This window comes from Excalfactoria chinensis, chromosome 16, assembly GCF_039878825.1.
Source record: "Excalfactoria chinensis isolate bCotChi1 chromosome 16, bCotChi1.hap2, whole genome shotgun sequence".
In the NCBI taxonomy this organism is placed as follows: domain Eukaryota; kingdom Metazoa; phylum Chordata; class Aves; order Galliformes; family Phasianidae; genus Excalfactoria; species Excalfactoria chinensis.
This window is the reverse complement of record NC_092840.1, coordinates 1,873,236-1,892,656: the sequence shown is the minus strand read 5'-3', so window position 1 is coordinate 1,892,656 and position 19,421 is coordinate 1,873,236. Positions and strand designations below refer to the sequence as shown.

Sequence of the window (19,421 nt, the reverse complement as noted above, 5' to 3'; positions counted from 1 at the left end):
CCATGTGCAGGTCCAGAAGCACACAGTGGGAACAAAACTAAATGGAGGGGTTGGGACTGTGTGAGAACACAGAGAACACATCAAGCAAACCCCTTTCCTCCCCCCCTAATAAACAACCCAACCCAAAACAAAAAGCAAGCAGCACCAGGTGAGGGCAGTTTGCAGCCACCTGCTACTTAAAGGCCTGCAGGGCTGGGGCTGTGCTGTGCTCTCTGAAGATGAGGCTGTTCTGGCTGCTGCTGTGTAGGGTTGTGCTGGGGGTGGTAGGTGAGTAGGGCTGGTTGAATGGTGGAGTGAATGACCGAGTGACCTGCTGCTGGTTCTCAATGTCTTCCTGGTAGAGAGGGGCTCTGTGGGCTCCCTCAGCTACCTCCTCTCCGTGAGCTCCAGGGATACCCGAGGAGTTGGGTGTCCCTAGTGTAGCTTTGGCACAGCCACACCAAGCCCAGTCTTGCCAGGCAAACTCTCACCTTGTTGCAGAGACCACCGTGGCTCCAGCTGCTCCAGCATCCTCTGGTCACACAACAGTTGCTCTGAGGATGTCCCTGGATGTAGGGATACACACTGTGGCCCCAGTGCCTGCTGCTGACACCCCATCTGGAGGGCTGTGTGCTCAGCCCTGCTCTGAGGAGCCTGCTGTGAACTTCACCTTAAGGCTGCTGGAAGGTGAGTGTTGTGTGTTAAGTGCTGATCTTGGGGGAGGGGGGGAGACCAGAAGATGGAGCCCAGCAGCCATCCAGCAGGGGATGAGCTCCCTCATGTGGAGCCTCCAAAACCTGGGGAGAGCTGGAAGCAAAGACCCCTATGGTTGGTGCTCTGAGTGTTATGTCCCACCTGCAGCAGGATGCTGTCCTGAGCCTTCCTTCCCTTCTCCTTCAGGAGACCCCGGTGCCACAAAGAGGCCTTTGGTGCTCAGCCGCGGTGCTGTGCTGCACCTGGAGGTCAGGGTGGATGCCACCCCCAGTGTGTCCCCCAGGATCTCCATGGAGCAGTGCTACGGGACGGGATCAGGGCAACAGGCTCACCCCAGGAACTACATGGTGGTGAACAGCCACGGGTCAGTGGTGGGCAGGGAGGTTCTGGGGTCAGCCTGGGAATGTCCCCAACTTGCCCTTGGTTCTCCTCAGGTGTCTGCACGGTTCAGGGCTGGGCAGTGTGTCCATCCAGCAGCAGAGAGGGATGTCTGTCCTCCACATCTCCATCCTGGCCCCTGTGCTGGAGGCTGAGCCTGAGGAGGAGGTGAGGTTGTGGTGGAGACCCAGACCTCCCCAACAAGTTGCCCCCATCTGAGCATTGTGCCAATCTCCCCAGCAGCTCCTGCTCACCAGTTGGGGTGGTCAGAGCCCCAGGGGAGGCCATGGAGGTGGCAGTGAGAATGGCTGCTGTCTTGGCAGGTTTATGTGCATTGTCTGCTGTCAGCATGGGGTGCCAGGAGGCACGGCCCCATGTCCTGCTTCTACAATGACACCATGGCCAGGTAAGCTCAACCAAAGGACCCCTCTGGGAGGAGTTGAGACCCAAAGGGATCTCCATCCATGGGCATGGGTGCCACGTGTATCTTGGGGTGGAAGCTGGGGATCCACAGACCCCCCCCCCCCCCTCCAGTCCCCTACCCCCAGCTCTGTCCTTCCCTCCCAGGTGGCAGAACGCAGAGGACCCCTCCCGGAGCACCCTATGTGACTGCTGTGACACTCGGTGTCCCCCCAGTGACACTGGGCTTATGGAGCAGCCAGGTACACCTCTGGGGGCTGTGCTGGGCAAGGAGGGCTGCAGAAGCCCCAGAGGAGCTGTAGGGTGTGCATCCCCACAGAGTTCCCAGGAGAAGGGATGCTCCACTGGGAGACAGCGGGCCCGCTGGTGGTACAGGAGCTGGAGCCGTGGTTTGAAGGTGAGCAGACAACCCTGAGCTTCTCCCCATCACCCCAGTCAGATTAACTGTATTGGAGCTGGGCTCCCCCTGACCCAACCCCACTGACCGTGTTGTCCCACAGCGCCGTGCCGCACGGTGAAGAGGCTGCTGCTGGCTGGGCTGGCCCTGGTGGGCAGTGCTGTGCTGGTGGCCATCGTGGTGGGCAGTGTGCTGGGGTTGGGCCTGGCTGCGTGGAGACTGCAGGGGACACGGCGTGGCCGGCGGCCCCCAAGGAGGCCCCCAAGGAGACAATGTCCCTTCCAGGCTGAGCTGCAGGCTGTGGTGGGGGCTCTGGTCCCCCGGGATGTAGAGAAAAGTGGGGAGAGTGGAACAGAGTACCACAGCCTGGAGCTGGGAGCAATGTGAGATGCTCTCTGCAATAAGAGGTCGCTTTTCTTTAAATACATGAGTTCTGGGGTTTTCCTTCCACCCCCCCACCCCCAGTCCCTCTTGAGGGTGGTATGAAGCACATGGCCTCCAGGCAGGACAATGTGACAGCTGGTGCTGTGCCCAGTGGGCTGGGGAGGCTGAGGATGGTAAGGCTGTATCCTGCAGCACATGAGTGCTTTTGGGGTCAGACTGCCTGTGCCTTTGGGGAACACTGCAAGGAACCCTACCCTGCATGGGGAAGATGGGCTGGGGGTGCAGGAACCCTGCAACACCCCCAAGGGTGAGGCTTCCTGGAAGGCACTGAGCACTGGAGCAGGACACACTGCACAGCCTGGTCTCCCCACTGGGGAGCTGTTGATGTGTCCCCTCCTGGTACCCCAAATACCACCCACAGCAGGTAACGTTTGAAATAGTTTATTAGGACCAAGTGCAGGGTGCATGCAGCCACTTCATGGCCACAACCTGAGTGTGGGTTCACAGTGCAGGGGCTGCAGTGCCCCAAAGCCAGCAGTGTGCCTCGGTTTCCCCGTCCAGCTCCGCATGGCTCAGGGTGCAGACGGGGGCTCCTCAGTGCCGTACAGCTTACGGATGCTGGAGTCCATCAGGAAATCCACAGACCTGCAGAGGGGTGACGGGACCCTCACTGTCACCTCAGGGTCCCTCTGCAATGTGACCCAACCACCCTCTTGCTGTCCCCAGTGTTGCCCCAGTAATCCCCAGTGCCTGCTAATCCCCATAGGCTCCTCCATCCCCACCGCAGGGATGTGTCCCCAGCTCACCTCATGCCCCCCCTCCTGGGCTGCAGAGGGGGTGCTCACCTGTCGATGGGGGTGATGATGACAGGGATGGCGGCCAGCCCCAGTGCAGTGGTGGCCCACTTTCGGACAGGCAGAGGCCAGCGGGTGAGGGAGGCCAGCAGGGCCAGCGAGGCGGCACACAGGCGGTTGATGGTGAAGCCCGGAATGGCCACCGAGGCCAGGCCCTGCCACACGAACGTGTCTGCCACGGCCACCCCCACCCGCCGTGCCCTGTCGGGGTCCTGAGCGTGAGCCTGGGGGGGGAGAGCAGAGCGAGTGTGGGATGGGGGCACGTGAGGATGAGGGCTGCTGCGGGGGGGGGGGGACGCTCACCTCTGCGGCTCTTCTGCCCTTGTCAATGGCATCGGCTGTCACGTAGGCTGTGGCCACCCCATAGCTGGCCCACACGGCGGCTACCGGGACGATGGGGCGGAAGGACTCGCCCACCTCGTTGGCGTAGCCTGGGGGCACCAGCGGGCAGGGAGGCGGCGTCACCCCCAGCCCGGGAGTCACCGCGGACGCAGAGTTGGGACAGCGGGGGGGTAAAGCTGGGGGCAGCGGGGAGGGAGCGGCACACGGGGCTGAGCGGGACGGGAACGCGGGGACGGAGAGAGCCGGAGCTGCGGAGCTCGGGGAGCGGCAGAGCCGACGGCCGGTGCCGGTAGCGAGTGCGGGCGGCGGTGCCGGTACTCAGTGCCCGCCGTCACGGCCGGTACCGGGTTCCCCGCGCCCGACCCGCTGAGCGGTGCCCGGTGCCGCAGCTCACCCAGGTAGCGGACCCACGTGTCCCGGTAGAGGTCGGGCTCCTCCGCCCCCATGGCGCGCTGCCGCCGGCGCCCGCTCGACGCCCCGCCCCCTTCTGACGTCACCACTCCACACCCCGCCCCCCGAGCACCGCCCTTGGCCCCGCCCACTCGCCCGGCTCCAAGATGGCGGCGGGGAAGGCAAAGCCGGGCGGCACGTGACCCGACCGCCACGTGACCCGACCGCCACGTGGGTGCGACGCGCAGCCGGGCTGCGGGGCCGAGAGGAAAGCGGGGCTGGTTGTGGGGCCGCAGCTACGGGAGGACAACGGGAGCGTGTTGGGGGCTCGGAGGGGAAGGAAGGGCCGAAGAAGGGGCCGGGGGAGGCGGCCGAGAGCGGCGGCGAGGGCCGGGAGCGGGCCGAGGGTGGGAAGCGGGGCCGGCGATGAGGGGAAGCGGGGCCGGGGACGGGCTGGGAGCACAAAGAGCCGAGCCGTGGCACCGTCCGTCCCTTTACTGCCGCGACCGCAGCCAGCCCCGCCGGTAGGGGCCGCGTAAGGCACAGAGGGGCCGACGGCCCCGGGCACGGCGCCACGGGTCCCTGAGCCGCGGGGCACCGGCCCCCCTTCTTCCGTCCTCGGCGCCGCCGTCACGGGCTGTGGGCCGGGGTCGCCTCGGCCGGCTTGTCCCCGAGCTGCTGGATCTGCTGGGCCGAGGCGGCGTCGGGCAGCAGCACCTCCACGCTGTAGCTCACCTTCTTGGCGTGGATGTAGCTGTAGGTGTTGTCGAAGCGCAGCACGTCTGCGGGACCGGGGACGGAAAAGGGGGAGGGGAGGTAGGTCAGGGCGCCGGGCCGGGCCGCGGGGCTGGGGGCGAGGGGGCACTCACAGATGCCGGGCGTGGAGCAGGTGAGGGAGCCGTCCTCGGGCACCATGTGCGCGTTGTAGCGCTGGGTGGGGAACACCTCGGTCATGTCGCCCGCCCGCTGCCGCTCCCCGACCTTCGTCTTCAGGTACACCCCGAAGCCCACGTCGGCCCCTTCCGACTTGAACTGCCACCTGCCGGACACAGCCGGGCTCAGCGCCGCCGGCCTCCGCAGCCCCCATAGCCCCCAACAGGCTCCCGTTGCCCTCCCGTAGCCCCCATAGCCTCCGGAGCCTCGGCCCCGCGCCACGGACCCCCCTCACCTGAGCACGCAGCCGGGGGCGAGGATCTCGTACTCCACCTGGTGGGACGAGCCCCTGTTGACCACCGCCGTGTGCTCGTAGGGCTGCGCCAGCTGATCCCGCACGTAGTACCGCTTCGGCACGTCCCCTCCGTAGTTGATCTGCAAAGGGCCGCCTTCGCTTTCCGGCACGGGGCACGGCCGTCCCGGGGCCTTCACGCCGCGGGGGCCGCTCCTCACCTTGCTGGGGCACTTGGGGTTCCCATCGGGGTCCGTCAGCGTGCCCCCGTACTCCGCTGGGATCTGCGAGGGGTCGATGTACTGCTGCAGGACCTCCTTCCAGTTGGCTGGGGGATGGCAGGGCGGTCAGGGGGGGATGAGACCCGCAGGGGGTCCTCGGCCTGAGGTGGGGACCCCCAAGGCTGTGTGGACAGGGTGAGGGTTACTGCAGCCCCACTCACATCCCAGCACCACGACCTTCTTGCGAGTTTCCTCGCTCACAAAGTGCTTGATCAGGTTGTAGACAACAGGGAAGATCTTGGGAGCTGGTGAGCAGAGCTGGGTGTCAGGGCAGCCATCCCAGCACGATGCCCAGCTGCAATGCCCACACCTTGCTCACCCTTTATGATGATCATGCACTTCAAGGACTCAGGGTAATTCTCCTCAAACATCGTCATGATCTGCGGGATGGGGAGAGCTTTGTATCCACATCCTCCCGCCCCAAGCACCCCATGGGGCAGCCCAATCTGCATGGGGCATCTGCATGCACAGGTGGGGACCCTAAACGGGGGCTCCATGCATCTGCCCAAGCTCCACTGAGGCCTTGGAGGCATCAGCCCCTGGGACCCGACTCACAGCCAGTCCCTGGGTTACCCCGCAGCCCTGGGACACAGGGGATGAAGTTCTGACCTCAGTAGCCACTGTGGTCTATGCAAGCCTCACCTCTCCATTTACTTCCACCATTGGCTTCCAGAGGTGCTTCAAGCCCATGCCTTCACAGTCACAGACCAGCAGCACCGTCTCTACTTTCTTGCCCAGCTGGGACAGGGACAGAGGGGTCAGATGGGACAATGAGTTCATGGACCAAGAAGCATCAGCCACTACCAAGTCCCTGCTGCCAGCTGTCCCTGCTCATTGCCGCCCTTGTTGCACAGGGCAGCCCAGTGACGCTCCCTTTGCCCCCAACAGGCCCAGCGATTCCCTGGAGCATCAGCGCAGGAGAAAGTGGCAAGTGCTGGGACAGGGACATGGGTGGCAGCAGGGACAGCGGATGGCAGGACAGGGGCAGGCGGGGACTTCTGGAGCTGGCAGGAATAGGGGCTGGTGACAGAGGGGATAGGGAATCACAGAATGGTAGGGCTTGGAAGGGACCTCCAGAGATCATCGAGTCCAGCCCCCTGCCAAAGCAGGTTCCCTACACCAGGTCACTCAGCTCAGCATCCAGGCAGGTCTTGAGTATCTCCATAGAAGGAGACTCCACAGCCTCCTGGGCAGCCTGTCCCAGTGCTCCATCACCCTCACCTTAAAGAAGTTCTTGCTCACATTCATGCAGAACTTCCTATGCTCCATTTTCTTCCCATTTCCCCTTGTCCTGCCTCCACACGCTGCTGAAAAGAGTCTTTCCTCACCACTTTGCCCCCCCACACCTCAGATATTTATAGACCTGGATCAGGTCCCTCTCAGTCTTCTTTTCTCAAGGCTAAACAGACTCAGTTCACTCAGCCTGTCTTCATAGGGGAGATGCTCCAGGCTCTTCACCATCTTTGTGGCCCTCCATTGGACTCTTTCCAAGAGATCCCTGTCTTTTTTGTACTGGGGAGCCCAGAACTGGACACAATATTCCAGATGAGGCCTCACCAGGGCACAGTGGAGGGGGAAGATCACCTCCATCAACCTGCTGGCCACGCTCTTTTTAATGTGCCCCTGTAAGGGAAACTGTTGATCCCAGCCTGAACCTCTGATTAACCATCCAGCGATGAGTCAGCTGTACAGGTGAAGGTAATTCAGCTGTGCTCCTGGAAGGGCTGGAGCTTGACTCCACCTCTCCTAGATCCCATTTCAGTGCTGACCACCACTAAGGTAGCATCTCTTTCTGGAGTCTTTGTGGTGAGCCTCAACATTGACAAGCATCCATCTCAACTAAAAGCCTCAGCACTGGTGAGTCTTTTCTTAGATACTCTCTGGTTATTTACTCTGTAATTACAACTAGGCACTTGTATTATTCCATTGACATTGGCCTTTTTGGCCAACAGGTCACACTGCTGGCTCATGGTCACCCTGCCGTCCACTGGAACACCCAGGTCCCTCTCTGCAGAGCTCCTTTCCAGCAGGTCATCCACCTGCCTGTACTGGTGCATGCAATTCTTCCTCTCTATTTTCAAGTCTCTACACCTGTTTCTGTTAAACCTCATCTAGTTTCTTACTGCCCAGCTCTCCAGCCTGTCCAGGTCTCTCTGAATGGCAGCACAGCCTTAAGGTTTGTCAGCACATCCTCCCAACTGTGTATCATCAGCAAACTTGCTGAGGGTGGAAGGGGTGGTCTTGTGTGTTTGGAGGGGACACGGATGTGTGGGGACAGCCAGGCAGGCTCCCACCTTCTGGCTCTGCTTCTCACATTCCAGCCGCAGCAGCTCGCAGTCACGGAACTTGTTTTTGATCAGATCGTGCTTGGAGGCGGAGAAGAGCAGCCCCTTGGGGTCCAGCGGCCCGACAATGTCGTACCAGACGGGGCTGCCCTCCCGGTCGTATCCACACATGCCTCCGGGCAAGTATTTCCTGATCACCTGCAGGAGCACCACAAGCTGGGGACACCCATCTCAGGATGGGAGCACCCTCTGCTGGCCGGGGACCCCCACCTCAGGCGCCTCCCAGGCAACGATGTTGTCGGCATCCATGCGTTTGCGGACCTCCACGTGCTGCGAAGGCGAGGCAGAGCGAGCCGGGTGAGGGCACGCGGGGTCTTAAGGACACCCCGGTCCCTCGGCCGGGCTCCCCACGCACAGGGACCCCCTCACCTTGCGGATCATGGCCTCTGACTTGGGCAGGTCGAAGCCGCGCGCTGCGAGAGAGCAGAGAGTGGAGCTCAGCCCCGCGTGGGGCGCAGCCGGGACGTCGCCGCCGAACCCGCCGCCCTCTGCCCCGCTGCCAGCTTGCTAAAGTCCAGCTGCAGGCAGCACCTCGGCGCGGTGCCCGCAGCCCCCATGGGATGTCCCGGCCCCACCGTGCCCCCCGGGCTTACCTCGGAGCCATTTCAGGAGGAAATAGTCGTCCTGGGAGGGCAGTGAGGGGAGCACGTCCTTGATGCTCTCTCGGAACTGTGGGGAGAGGCGGCACCGTCAGCGGGGCTGGGGATGTGGCCTCGTCCCCAAAGCCGGACGTTTGTCCCCGGGGCAGCCGGCAGCACCCAGCAGACTCTGCTCCCCGTGCCCCCCAGATGGAGCTGTCACCCTCTGCTCCCTGCAGCAGGCAGTCACCGCGTATCCCTGGAGCACCCCTGAGGTCGGCAGGGAGCCGGGATGCTGTCCTGGGGCGGGCGGTGCAAATCCCCCCCATGCACCGGCACATCCCGTTAGGAGGCTGGCCAAATTATCTCCGCCTGAATTGAGGTGTAATTAGAGCTGGGATTAACTCCCTCACCCAGAGGAAAACAACACGGTGGCGGGCAGGTGAGAGGGGACGGGTTTCACAGCTCCTTGCGTCGGGGCAGGGAGGCACGGCACAAACCCAGCGGTGTCACCGTCCTACGGGACGAATGCGTGCCGAGCTCCGCGCTGGGAACCGGGGGCAATCAGAGCCCTCGGGATGCTCGCCGTGCTGGGAGAAGCAAAGCCGTGTCATCGGGCCTCCCGCTGTCCCGCGACCCTGCGCTGCCGCGTCCCGCAGGTGATGGGACCCCCGCGGACCCCACGGCCGAGGCGGGCGCAGCGAAGGGCCCCGCGCCGCCGCCCCCCCGTTCCCCGGTGCCGGTCTCACCTGCGCCAGCGCCTCCGCCTGCCGCGGGCTCAGCTCCCCGACGCGGCCGCTCATGGTGCCGGCTCCGCGCCCCCGGCGCCGCCTCTTAAGGGCGGCCGGGATGGAGCTGGGCGAGGCGGCTCCGCCCGGTGCCGGCCTTGGACTGTGCTCGGCACGGGTGGCCTCGCGGGCACGGCCCGGAGAGCGGCTGGACGGGGTGGGAGATGGAGCAGCGGACACGTCGATGGACGCTGCGGCAGGAACAGGAGGAGATGGGACAGAGATGGCGGCCGCGGATACGAGACGGGGTAGGAACTGGTGGGGACGCATCAGGGGAAGGGCTGCCAAGGCAGACAGCCTGGTGGGCGCTTGCTATAGACCGCCGAACCGGGATGAAGAGTCAGACGAGGTGATCTACGAGCGGCTGGTGGACGCTGCGCCAGCACGTCCTTGTCCTCAGCGGGGATTTCAACTTCCCCGACGGACTCGGAGCACAGCACAGCGCGGAAGCAGCCTGGGACGTCTCTGCAGTGAATGGAGGACAAGTTCCTGATGCAGCTGGTCATGCAGCCTACGGGAGGGGCTGCCCCGCTAGAGCTGCTGTTCACCAGCAGGGAAGGGCTGGTGGGAGATGTGGAGGTCAAGGGGGTTTTTGGACAGAGCGAGCGTGAAATGATGGAGTTCTCGATTCTTGGAGCAGCAGCAAAACTGCGACGTGCGGCTTCCGGAGGGCGGACCTCGAGTTGTTCAGAAGCCCAGCAGGGGGAGTGACCTGGGGTTCGGTCTGAGGGAGTCAAGGGGTCCGAGACGGCTGGTGGCTCTTCGGGAAGGAAGTCTTAAAGGCGCAGGAGCCGCAAAGGGAGTCGGCGGGGAAGAAGAGCGGCGTGGATGAATAGGGAGCGATTCTTGGGGCTCCGGGAGAAAAAGAGAATCTGCCGCCCGTGGAAGAAAGGACGGGCAACTCAGAATGAATACAGAGAAGTCGTTAAGATGTGCAGAGAGAGAATCAGAATGGCAGAAGCCCCAGCTGGAATTCAACCTGGCCGCTGGGGTAAAAAGGAACAAGAAAGTCTTGCAAATACATCAACAGGAAGAGGAGGATGAAGGAGAATCTCCATCCTTTCCTGGATGAGGCTGGGAATGTGACCACTGAGGATAAGGAAAAGGCAGAGGTTCTGAATGCCTTCTTTGCGCCTGTCTTTAAAGGTCAGACCAGTTTTCCTCAGGGTACTCCTCTCTCTGACCTGGTAGTCTCAGCTGGGGGGCAGACAAAACCCCCCGCGATTCAGGAGGGCACAATCAGAGACCTGCTGCTCCAACTGGGCTGCCACAAGTCCATGGGGCTGGATGAGATTCACTTGAGAGTGCTCAGGGAACTGGTGGAGGTGGGAGCCGAGCTGCTTTCCATCATCTATCAGCTCTCCTTGTTGACTGGTGAGGTCCCAGAAGACTGCAGGCTTGCCAACGTGACTCCCATCTACAAGAAGGATGGTAAGGAGGATCTGGGGAAATACAGGCCTGTGAGCCTGACCTCGGTGCCAGGGAAGGTTATGGAGCAGATTGTCTTGATGGAGACCAGGGTGTTCAAGGAACATTTGGATGTTGTGTTGAGGGACATGGTTTAGTGAGAACTGTTGGTGACGGGTGGATGTTTGGACTGCATGATCCTGTAGGGCTTTTCTAACCTTGGTGATTCTATGATTCTGTGTCTCAATGTGCACCCACTGCCTCTGGCACAGCCCCACAGGCTTGTCCCTGGCTTGAGTCTCAAGGGGTTGTGGAGTGCTGTGCCAGCATTGCACACGTGTGTGCCTGGACATGTGTTTGTGGTGACATGTTGAGGGGGCACAGATTGGAGCCCATTGTGCCTTCAGGCTTCAGCCTTGTCCCCATGCTCGGTGCTCTCCCAGTGCCAGTGCTGGGCCTTGTCGCTGTCATTTCCCTGCTCCCAGTGGTGGTTCCCAATCACAGCCCAGTCCCAGTACGTGTCCCTGCCCCCAGATCAATCTCCATCCCATGGCTGGTACCAGTGCCTCCCTCTGTGCTTATCTCCATCTCCATCCAATTCCATGCACATTTTTCCACTACCCATCTGCAACCCCATCCCCATCCCTTCCAGCTTCTCCTTTATCCTTCTCATCCCAAATCCTTTCCCCTTCACGTTCTCTTTCCCTTCCCCACCCCAATCCCAACCCCATCCCCATTACTGCATCTCGGCCTGTTGGTCAGTAACAAGCAGAGCGCACAGTCAGCACTGAGCCCAGTCCTGTTTAACAGCTTCATCGTGAGCCTGGAAGAAGAGCAGAGACCTCCACGCCCACCTTTACTCCCCGTCCTCGTCCCGTGTCTGGGGCACAAAGACTCGCACACCCAGAGCCGGGACAGCGGGGGGGTAAAGCTGGGGGCAGCGGGGAGGGAGCGGCACACGGGGCTGAGCGGGACGGGAACGCGGGGACGGAGAGAGCCGGAGCTGCGGAGCTCGGGGAGCGGCAGAGCCGACGGCCGGTGCCGGTAGCGAGTGCGGGCGGCGGTGCCGGTACTCAGTGCCCGCCGTCACGGCCGGTACCGGGTTCCCCGCGCCCGACCCGCTGAGCGGTGCCCGGTGCCGCAGCTCACCCAGGTAGCGGACCCACGTGTCCCGGTAGAGGTCGGGCTCCTCCGCCCCCATGGCGCGCTGCCGCCGGCGCCCGCTCGACGCCCCGCCCCCTTCTGACGTCACCACTCCACACCCCGCCCCCCGAGCACCGCCCTTGGCCCCGCCCACTCGCCCGGCTCCAAGATGGCGGCGGGGAAGGCAAAGCCGGGCGGCACGTGACCCGAGCGCCACGTGGGTGCGACGCGCAGCCGGGCTGCGGGGCCGAGAGGAAAGCGGGGCTGGTTGTGGGGCCGCAGCTACGGGAGGGCAACGGGAGCGTGTTGGGGGCTCGGAGGGGAAGGAAGGGCCGGAGAAGGGGCCGGGGGAGGCGGCCGAGAGCGGCGGGAAGGGGCCGGGATGAGGGGAAGCGGGGCCGGGGACGGGCTGGGAGCACAAAGAGCCGAGCCGTGGCACCGTCCGTCCCTTTACTGCCGCGACCGCAGCCAGCCCCGCCGGTAGGGGCCGCGTAAGGCACAGAGGGGCCGACGGCCCCGGGCACGGCGCCACGGGTCCCTGAGCCGCGGGGCACCGGCCCCCCTTCTTCCGTCCTCGGCGCCGCCGTCACGGGCTGTGGGCCGGGGTCGCCTCGGCCGGCTTGTCCCCGAGCTGCTGGATCTGCTGGGCCGAGGCGGCGTCGGGCAGCAGCACCTCCACGCTGTAGCTCACCTTCTTGGCGTGGATGTAGCTGTAGGTGTTGTCGAAGCGCAGCACGTCTGCGGGACCGGGGGGCGGAAAAGGGGGAGGGGAGGGAGGTCAGGGCGCCGGGCCGGGCCGCGGGGCTGGGGGCGAGGGGGCACTCACAGATGCCGGGCGTGGAGCAGGTGAGGGAGCCGTCCTCGGGCACCATGTGCGCGTTGTAGCGCTGGGTGGGGAACACCTCGGTCATGTCGCCCGCCCGCTGCCGCTCCCCGACCTTCGTCTTCAGGTACACCCCGAAGCCCACGTCGGCCCCTTCCGACTTGAACTGCCACCTGCCGGACACAGCCGGGCTCAGCGCCGCCGGCCTCCGGAGCCCCCATAGCCCCCATAGACTCCGGATCCCCCATCGCCTCCGGAGCCTCGGCCCCGCGCCACGGACCCCCCTCACCTGAGCACGCAGCCGGGGGCGAGGATCTCGTACTCCACCTGGTGGGACGAGCCCCTGTTGACCACCGCCGTGTGCTCGTAGGGCTGCGCCAGCTGATCCCGCACGTAGTACCGCTTCGGCACGTCCCCTCCGTAGTTGATCTGCAAAGGGCCGCCTTCGCTTTCCGGCACGGGGCACGGCCGTCCCGGGGCCTTCACGCTGCGGGGGCCGCTCCTCACCTTGCTGGGGCACTTGGGGTTCCCATCGGGGTCCGTCAGTGTGCCCCCGTACTCTGCTGGGATCTGCGAGGGGTCGATGTACTGCTGCAGGACCTCCTTCCAGTTGGCTGGGGGACAGCGGGGCAGTCAGGGGGTCCTCGGCCTGAGGCAGGGACCCCCATGGCTGGGTGGACAGGGTGAGGGTTACCGCAGCCCCACTCACATCCCAGCACCACGACCTTCTTGCGAGTTTCCTCGCTCACAAAGTGCTTGATCAGGTTGTAGACAACAGGGAAGATCTTGGGAGCTGGTGGGCAGAGCTGGGTGTCAGGGCAGCCATCCCAGCACGATGCCCAGCTGCAATGCCCACACCTTGCTCACCCTTTATGATGATCATGCACTTCAAGGACTCAGGGTAATTCTCCTCAAACATCATCATGATCTGCGGGATGGGGAGAGCTTTGCTTCCACATCCTCCCGCCCCAAGCACCCCCTGGGGCAGCCCCATTTGCATGGGGCATCTGCATGCACAGGTGGGGACCCTAAACAGAGGCTCCATGCATCTGCCCAAGCTCCACTGAGGCCTTGGAGGCATCAGCCCCTGGGACCCGACTCACAGCCAGTCCCTGGGTCACCCCGCAGCCCCGGGACACAGGGGATGAAGTTCTGACCTCAGTAGCCACTGTGGTCTATGCAAGTCTCACCTCTCCATTTACTTCCACCATTGGCTTCCAGAGGTGCTTCAAGCCCATGCCTTCACAGTCACAGACCAGCAGCACCGTCTCTACTTTCTTGCCCAGCTGGGACAGGGACAGAGGGGTCAGATGGGACAATGAGTTCATGGACCAAGAAGCATCAGCCACTGCCAAGTCCCTGCTGCCAGCTGTCCCTGCTCATTGCTGCCCTTGTTGCACAGGGCAGCCCAGTGACGCTCCCTTTGCCCCCAACAGGCCCAGTGATTCCCTGGAGCATCAGCGCAGGAGAAAGTGGCAAGTGCTGGGACAGGGACATGGGTGGCAGCAGGGACAGCGGATGGCAGGACAGGGGCGGGTGGGGACTTCTGGAGCTGGCAGGAATCAGGGCTGGTGACAGAAGGGATAGGGAATCACAGAATGGTAGGGCTTGGAAGGGACCTCCAGAGATCATCGAGTCCAGCCCCCTGCCAAAGCAGGTTCCCTACACCAGGTCACTCAGCTCAGCATTCAGGCGGGTCTTGAGTATCTCCATAGAAGGAGACTCCACAACCCCCTGGGCAGCCTGTCCCAGTGCTCCATCACCCTCACCGTAAAGAAGTTCTTGCTCACATTCATGCAGAACTTCCTATGCTCCAGTTTCTGCCCATTTCCCCTTGTCCTGCCTCCACACGCTGCTGAAAAGAGTCTTTCCTCACCACTTTGCCCCCCCACACCTCAGATATTTATAGACCTGGATCAGGTCCCCTCTCAGCCTTCTTTTCTCAAGGCTAAACAGACCCAGTTCCCTAAGTCTCTCCTCATAGGTGAGATGCTCCAGGCCCTTCACCATCTTTGTGGCCCTCCATTGGACTCTTTCCAAGAGATCCCTGTCTTTTTTGTACTGGGGAGCCCAGAACTGGACACAATATTCCAGATGAGGCCTCACCAGGGCAGAGTAGAGGGGGAAGATCACCTCCATCAACCTGCTGGCCACGCTCTTTTTAATGCGCCCCTGTAAGGGAAACTGTTGATCCCAGCCTGAACCTCTGATTAACCATCCAGCGATGAGTCAGCTGTACAGGTGAAGGTAATTCAGCTGTGCTCCTGGAAGGGCTGGAGCTTGACTCCACCTCTCCTAGATCCCATTTCAGTGCTGACCACCACTAAGGTAGCATCTCTTTCTGGAGTCTTTGTGGTGAGCCTCAACATTGACAAGCATCCATCTCAACTAAAAGCCTCAGCACTGGTGAGTCTTTTCTTAGATACTCTCTGGTTATTTACTCTGTAATTACAACTAGGCACTTGTATTATTCCATTGACATTGGCCTTTTTGGCCAACAGGTCACACTACTGGCTCATGTTCACCCTGCCGTCCACTGGAACACCCAGGTCCCTCCCTGCAGAGCTCCTTTCCAGCAGGTCATCCACCTGCCTGTACTGGTGCATGCAATTCTTCCTCTCTATGTTCAAGTCTCTACACCTGCTTCTGTTAAACCTCATCTAGTTTCTTACTGCCCAGCTCTCCAGCCTGTCCAGGTCTCTCTGAATGGCAGCACAGCCTTCAGGTTTGTCTGCACATCCTCTAAACTGTGTATCATCAGCAAACTTGCTGAGGGTGGAAGGGGTGGTCTTGTGTGTTTGGAGGGGACACGGATGTGTGGGGACAGCCAGGCAGGCTCCCACCTTCTGGCTCTGCTTCTCACATTCCAGCTGCAGCAGCTCGCAGTCACGGAACTTGTTTTTGATCAGATCGTGCTTGGAGGCGGAGAAGAGCAGCCCCTTGGGGTCCAGCGGCCCGACAATGTCGTACCAGATGGGGCTGCCCTCCCGGTCGTATCCACACATGCCTCCAGCCATGTACTTCCTGATCACCTGCAGGAGCACCACAAGCTGGTGACCCCCATCTCAGGATGGGAGCACCCTCTGCTGGCCGGGGACCCCCACCTCAGGCGCCTCCCAGGCAACGATGTTGTCGGCATCCATGCGTTTGCGGACCTCCACGTGCTGCGAAGGCGAGGCAGAGCGAGCCGGGTGAGGGCACGCGGGGTCTTAAGGACACCCCGGTCCCTCGGCCGGGCTCCCCACGCACAGGGACCCCCTCACCTTGCGGATCATGGCCTCTGACTTGGGCAGGTCGAAGCCGCGCGCTGCGAGAGAGCAGAGAGTGGAGCTCAGCCCCGCGTGGGGCGCAGCCGGGACGTCGCCGCCGAACCCGCCGCCCTCTGCCCCGCTGCCAGCTTGCTAAAGTCCAGCTGCAGGCAGCACCTCGGCGCGGTGCCCGCAGCCCCCATGGGATGTCCCGGCCCCACCGTGCCCCCCGGGCTTACCTCGGAGCCATTTCAAGAGGAAATAGTCGTCCTGGGAGGGCAGTGAGGGGAGCACGTCCTTGATGCTCTCTCGGAACTGTGGGGAGAGGCGGCACCGTCAGCGGGGCTGGGGATGTGGCCTCGTCCCCAAAGCCGGACGTTTGTCCCCGGGGCAGCCGGCAGCACCCAGCAGTCTCTGCTCCCCGTGGTCTCCAAATGGAGCTGTCACCCTCTGCTCCCTGCAGCAGGCAGTCACCGCGTATCCCTGGAGCACCCCCGAGGTCGGCACGGAGCCGGGATGCTGTCCTGGGGCGGGCGGTGCAAATCCCCCCCATGCACCGGCACATCCCGTTAGGAGGCTGGTCAAATTATCTCCGCCTGAATTGAGGTGTAATTAGAGCTGGGATTAACTCCCTCACCCAGAGGAAAACAACACGGTGGCGGGCAGGTGAGAGGGGACGGGTTTCACAGCTCCTTGCGTCGGGGCAGGGAGGCACGGCACAAACCCAGCGGTGTCACCGTCCTGCGGGACCAATGTGTGCCGAGCTCCGCGCTGGGAACGGGGGGCAAGCGGAGCCCTCGGGATGCTCGCCGTGCTGGGAGAAGCAAAGCCGTGTCATCGGGCCTCCCGCTGTCCCGCGTCCCTGCGCTGCCGCGTCCCGCAGGTGATGGGACCCCCGCGGACCCCACGGCCGAGGCGGGCGCAGCGAAGGGCCCCGCGCCGCCGCCCCCCCGTTCCCCGGTGCCGGTCTCACCTCCTCCAGCGCCTCCGCCTGCCGCGGGCTCAGCTCCCCGACGCGGCCGCTCATGGTGCCGGCTCCGCGCCCCCGGCGCCGCCTCTTAAGGGCGGCCGGGATGGAGCTGGGCGAGGCGGCTCCGCCCGGTGCCGGCCTTGGACTGTGCCCGGCACGGGTGGCCTCGCGGGCACGGCCCGGAGAGCGGCTGGACGGGGTGGGAGATGGAGCAGCGGACACGTCGATGGACGCTGCGGCAGGAACAGGAGGAGATGGGACAGAGATGGCGGCCGCGGATACGAGACGGGGTAGGAACTGGTGGGGACGCATCAGGGGAAGGGCTGCCAAGGCAGACAGCCTGGTGGGCGCTTGCTATAGACCGCCGAACCGGGATGAAGAGTCAGACGAGGTGATATACGAGCGGCTGGTGGACGCTGCGCCAGCACGTCCTTGTCCTCAGCGGGGATTTCAACTTCCCCGACGGACTCGGAGCACAGCACAGCGCGGAAGCAGCCTGGGACATCTCTGCAGTGAATGGAGGACAAGTTCCTGATGCAGCTGGTCATGCAGCCTACGGGAGGGGCTGCCCCGCTAGAGCTGCTGTTCACCAGCAGGGAAGGGCTGGTGGGAGATGTGGAGGTCAAGGGAGTTTTTGGACAGAGCGAGCGTGAAATGATGGAGTTCTCGATTCTTGGAGGAGCAGCAAAACTGCGACGTGCGGCTTCCGGAGGGCGGACCTCGAGTTGTTCAGAAGCCCAGCAGGGGGAGTGACCTGGGGTTCGGTCTGAGAGAGTCAAGGGGTCCGAGACGGCTGGTGGCTCTTCAGGAAGGAAGTCTTAAAGGCGCAGGAGCCGCAAAGGGAGTCGGCGGGGAAGAAGAGCGGCGTGGATGAATAGGGAGCGATTCTTGGGGCTCCGGGAGAAAAAGAGAATCTGCCGCCCGTGGAAGAAAGGACGGGCAACTCAGAATGAATACAGAGAAGTCGTTAAGATGTGCAGAGAGAGAATCAGAATGGCAGAAGCCCAGCTGGAATTCAACCTGGCCGCTGGGGTAAAAAGGAACAAGAAAGTCTTGCAAATACATCAACAGGAAGAGGAGGATGAAGGAGAATCTCCATCCTTTCCTGGATGAGGCTGGGAATGTGACCACTGAGGATAAGGAAAATGCAGGGGTTCTGAATGCCTTCTTTACGCCTGTCTTTAAAGGTCAGACCAGTTTTCCTCAGGGTACTCCTCTCTCTGACCTGGTAGTCTCAGCTGGGGGGCAGACAAAACCCCCCGCGATTCAGGAGGGCACAATCAGAGACCTGCTGCTCCAACTGGGCTGCCACAAGTCCATGGGGCTGGATGAGATTCACTTGAGAGTGCTCAGGGAACTGGTGGAGGTGGGAGCCGAGCTGCTTTCCATCATCTATCAGCGCTCCTTGTTGACTGGTGAGGTCCCAGAAGACTGCAGGCTTGCCAACGTGACTCCCATCTACAAGAAGGATGGTAAGGAGGATCTGGGGAAATACAGGCCTGTGAGCCTGACCTCGGTGCCAGGGAAGGTTATGGAGCAGATTGTCTTGATGGAGACCAGGGTGTTCAAGGAACATTTGGATGTTGTGTTGAGGGACATGGTTTAGTGAGAACTGTTGGTGACGGGTGGATGTTTGGACTGCATGATCCTGTAGGGCTTTTCTAACCTTGGTGATTCTATGATTCTGTGTCTCAATGTGCACCCACTGCCTCTGGCACAGCCCCACAGGCTTGTCCCTGGCTTGAGTCTCAAGGGGTTGTGGAGTGCTGTGCCAGCATTGCACACGTGTGTGTCTGGACATGTGTTTGTGGTGACATGTTGAGGGGGCACAGATTGGAGCCCATTGTCCCTTCAGGCTTCAGCCTTGTCCCCATGCTCGGTGCTCTCCCAGTGCTGGTGCTGGGCCTTGTCGCTGTCATTTCCCTGCTCCCAGTGGTGGTTCCCAATCACAGCCCAGTCCCAGTACCTGTCCCTGCCCCCAGACCAGTCTCCATCCCATGGCTGGTACCAGTGCCTCTCTCTGTGCTTATCTCCATCTCCATCCAATTCCATGCACATTTTTCCACTACCCATCTGCAACCCCATCCCTTCCAGCTTCTCCTTTATCCTTCTCATCCCAAATCCTTTCCCCTTCACGTTCTCTTTCTCTTCCCCACCCCAATCCCAACCCCATCCCCATTACTGCATCTCGGCCTGTTGGTCAGTAACAAGCAGAGCGCACAGTCAGCACTGAGCCCAGTCCTGTTTAACAGCTTCATCGTGAGCCTGGAAGAAGAGCAGAGACCTCCACGCCCACCTTTACTCCCCGTCCTCGTCCCGTGTCTGGGGCACAAAGACTCGCACACCCAGAGCCGGGACAGCGGGGGGGTAAAGCTGGGGGCAGCGGGGAGGGAGCGGCACACGGGGCTGAGCGGGACGGGAACGCGGGGACGGGGAGAGCCGGAGCTGCGGAGCTCGGGGAGCGGCAGAGCCGACGGCCGGTGCCGGTAGCGAGTGCGGGCGGCGGTGCCGGTACTCAGTGCCCGCCGTCACGGCCGGTACCGGGTTCCCCGCGCCCGACCCGCTGAGCGGTGCCCGGTGCCGCAGCTCACCCAGGTAGCGGACCCACGTGTCCCGGTAGAGGTCGGGCTCCTCCGCCCCCATGGCGCGCTGCCGCCGGCGCCCGCTCGACGCCCCGCCCCTTCTGACGTCACCACTCCACACCCCGCCCCCCGAGCACCGCCCTTGGCCCCGCCCACTCGCCCGGCTCCAAGATGGCGGCGGGGAAGGCAAAGCCGGGCGGCACGTGACCCGAGCGCCACGTGACCCGAGCGCC

At 62.7% G+C, this 19,421-nt stretch overlaps 4 protein-coding genes across 4 annotated transcripts; 1 reads left to right on the top strand and 3 right to left on the bottom strand.

The window, feature by feature from the left end:
* Positions 1 to 175: 175 nt before the first annotated feature.
* LOC140259722 (zona pellucida sperm-binding protein 3-like) lies at positions 176 to 2,435 on the top strand. Its single transcript, XM_072351311.1, has 8 exons — positions 176 to 267; positions 481 to 666; positions 880 to 1,057; positions 1,128 to 1,239; positions 1,395 to 1,477; positions 1,639 to 1,733; positions 1,811 to 1,888; positions 1,992 to 2,435. Exons 1-8 carry the CDS (start codon positions 219 to 221, stop codon positions 2,273 to 2,275), a joined length of 1,065 nt encoding a protein of 354 aa, XP_072207412.1. The 5' UTR covers positions 176 to 218; the 3' UTR covers positions 2,276 to 2,435.
* Positions 2,436 to 2,697: 262 nt separating this feature from the next.
* MTFP1 (mitochondrial fission process 1) lies at positions 2,698 to 3,961 on the bottom strand. The gene is made up of 4 exons (XM_072351264.1): positions 3,863 to 3,961; positions 3,430 to 3,557; positions 3,118 to 3,350; positions 2,698 to 2,917 (listed from the first exon to the last, which is right to left on the bottom strand). The coding sequence occupies exons 1-4, from the start codon at positions 3,912 to 3,914 to the stop codon at positions 2,845 to 2,847; spliced, it is 486 nt and encodes a 161-aa protein (XP_072207365.1). The 5' UTR covers positions 3,915 to 3,961; the 3' UTR covers positions 2,698 to 2,844.
* Positions 3,962 to 4,345: 384 nt separating this feature from the next.
* LOC140259514 (SEC14-like protein 2) lies at positions 4,346 to 9,970 on the bottom strand. The gene is made up of 12 exons (XM_072350926.1): positions 8,977 to 9,970; positions 8,243 to 8,318; positions 8,019 to 8,062; positions 7,860 to 7,919; positions 7,599 to 7,787; positions 5,947 to 6,042; positions 5,624 to 5,684; positions 5,466 to 5,549; positions 5,245 to 5,351; positions 5,027 to 5,166; positions 4,728 to 4,897; positions 4,346 to 4,640 (listed from the first exon to the last, which is right to left on the bottom strand). Exons 1-12 carry the CDS (start codon positions 9,283 to 9,285, stop codon positions 4,489 to 4,491), a joined length of 1,488 nt encoding a protein of 495 aa, XP_072207027.1. The 5' UTR covers positions 9,286 to 9,970; the 3' UTR covers positions 4,346 to 4,488.
* Positions 9,971 to 11,911: 1,941 nt separating this feature from the next.
* Positions 11,912 to 17,018, bottom strand: LOC140259554 (SEC14-like protein 2). The gene is made up of 12 exons (XM_072351006.1): positions 16,610 to 17,018; positions 15,876 to 15,951; positions 15,652 to 15,695; positions 15,493 to 15,552; positions 15,232 to 15,420; positions 13,579 to 13,674; positions 13,256 to 13,316; positions 13,098 to 13,181; positions 12,896 to 13,002; positions 12,678 to 12,817; positions 12,392 to 12,561; positions 11,912 to 12,303 (listed from the first exon to the last, which is right to left on the bottom strand). Exons 1-12 carry the CDS (start codon positions 16,916 to 16,918, stop codon positions 12,152 to 12,154), a joined length of 1,488 nt encoding a protein of 495 aa, XP_072207107.1. The 5' UTR covers positions 16,919 to 17,018; the 3' UTR covers positions 11,912 to 12,151.
* Between the last annotated feature and the right edge of the window lie 2,403 nt (positions 17,019 to 19,421).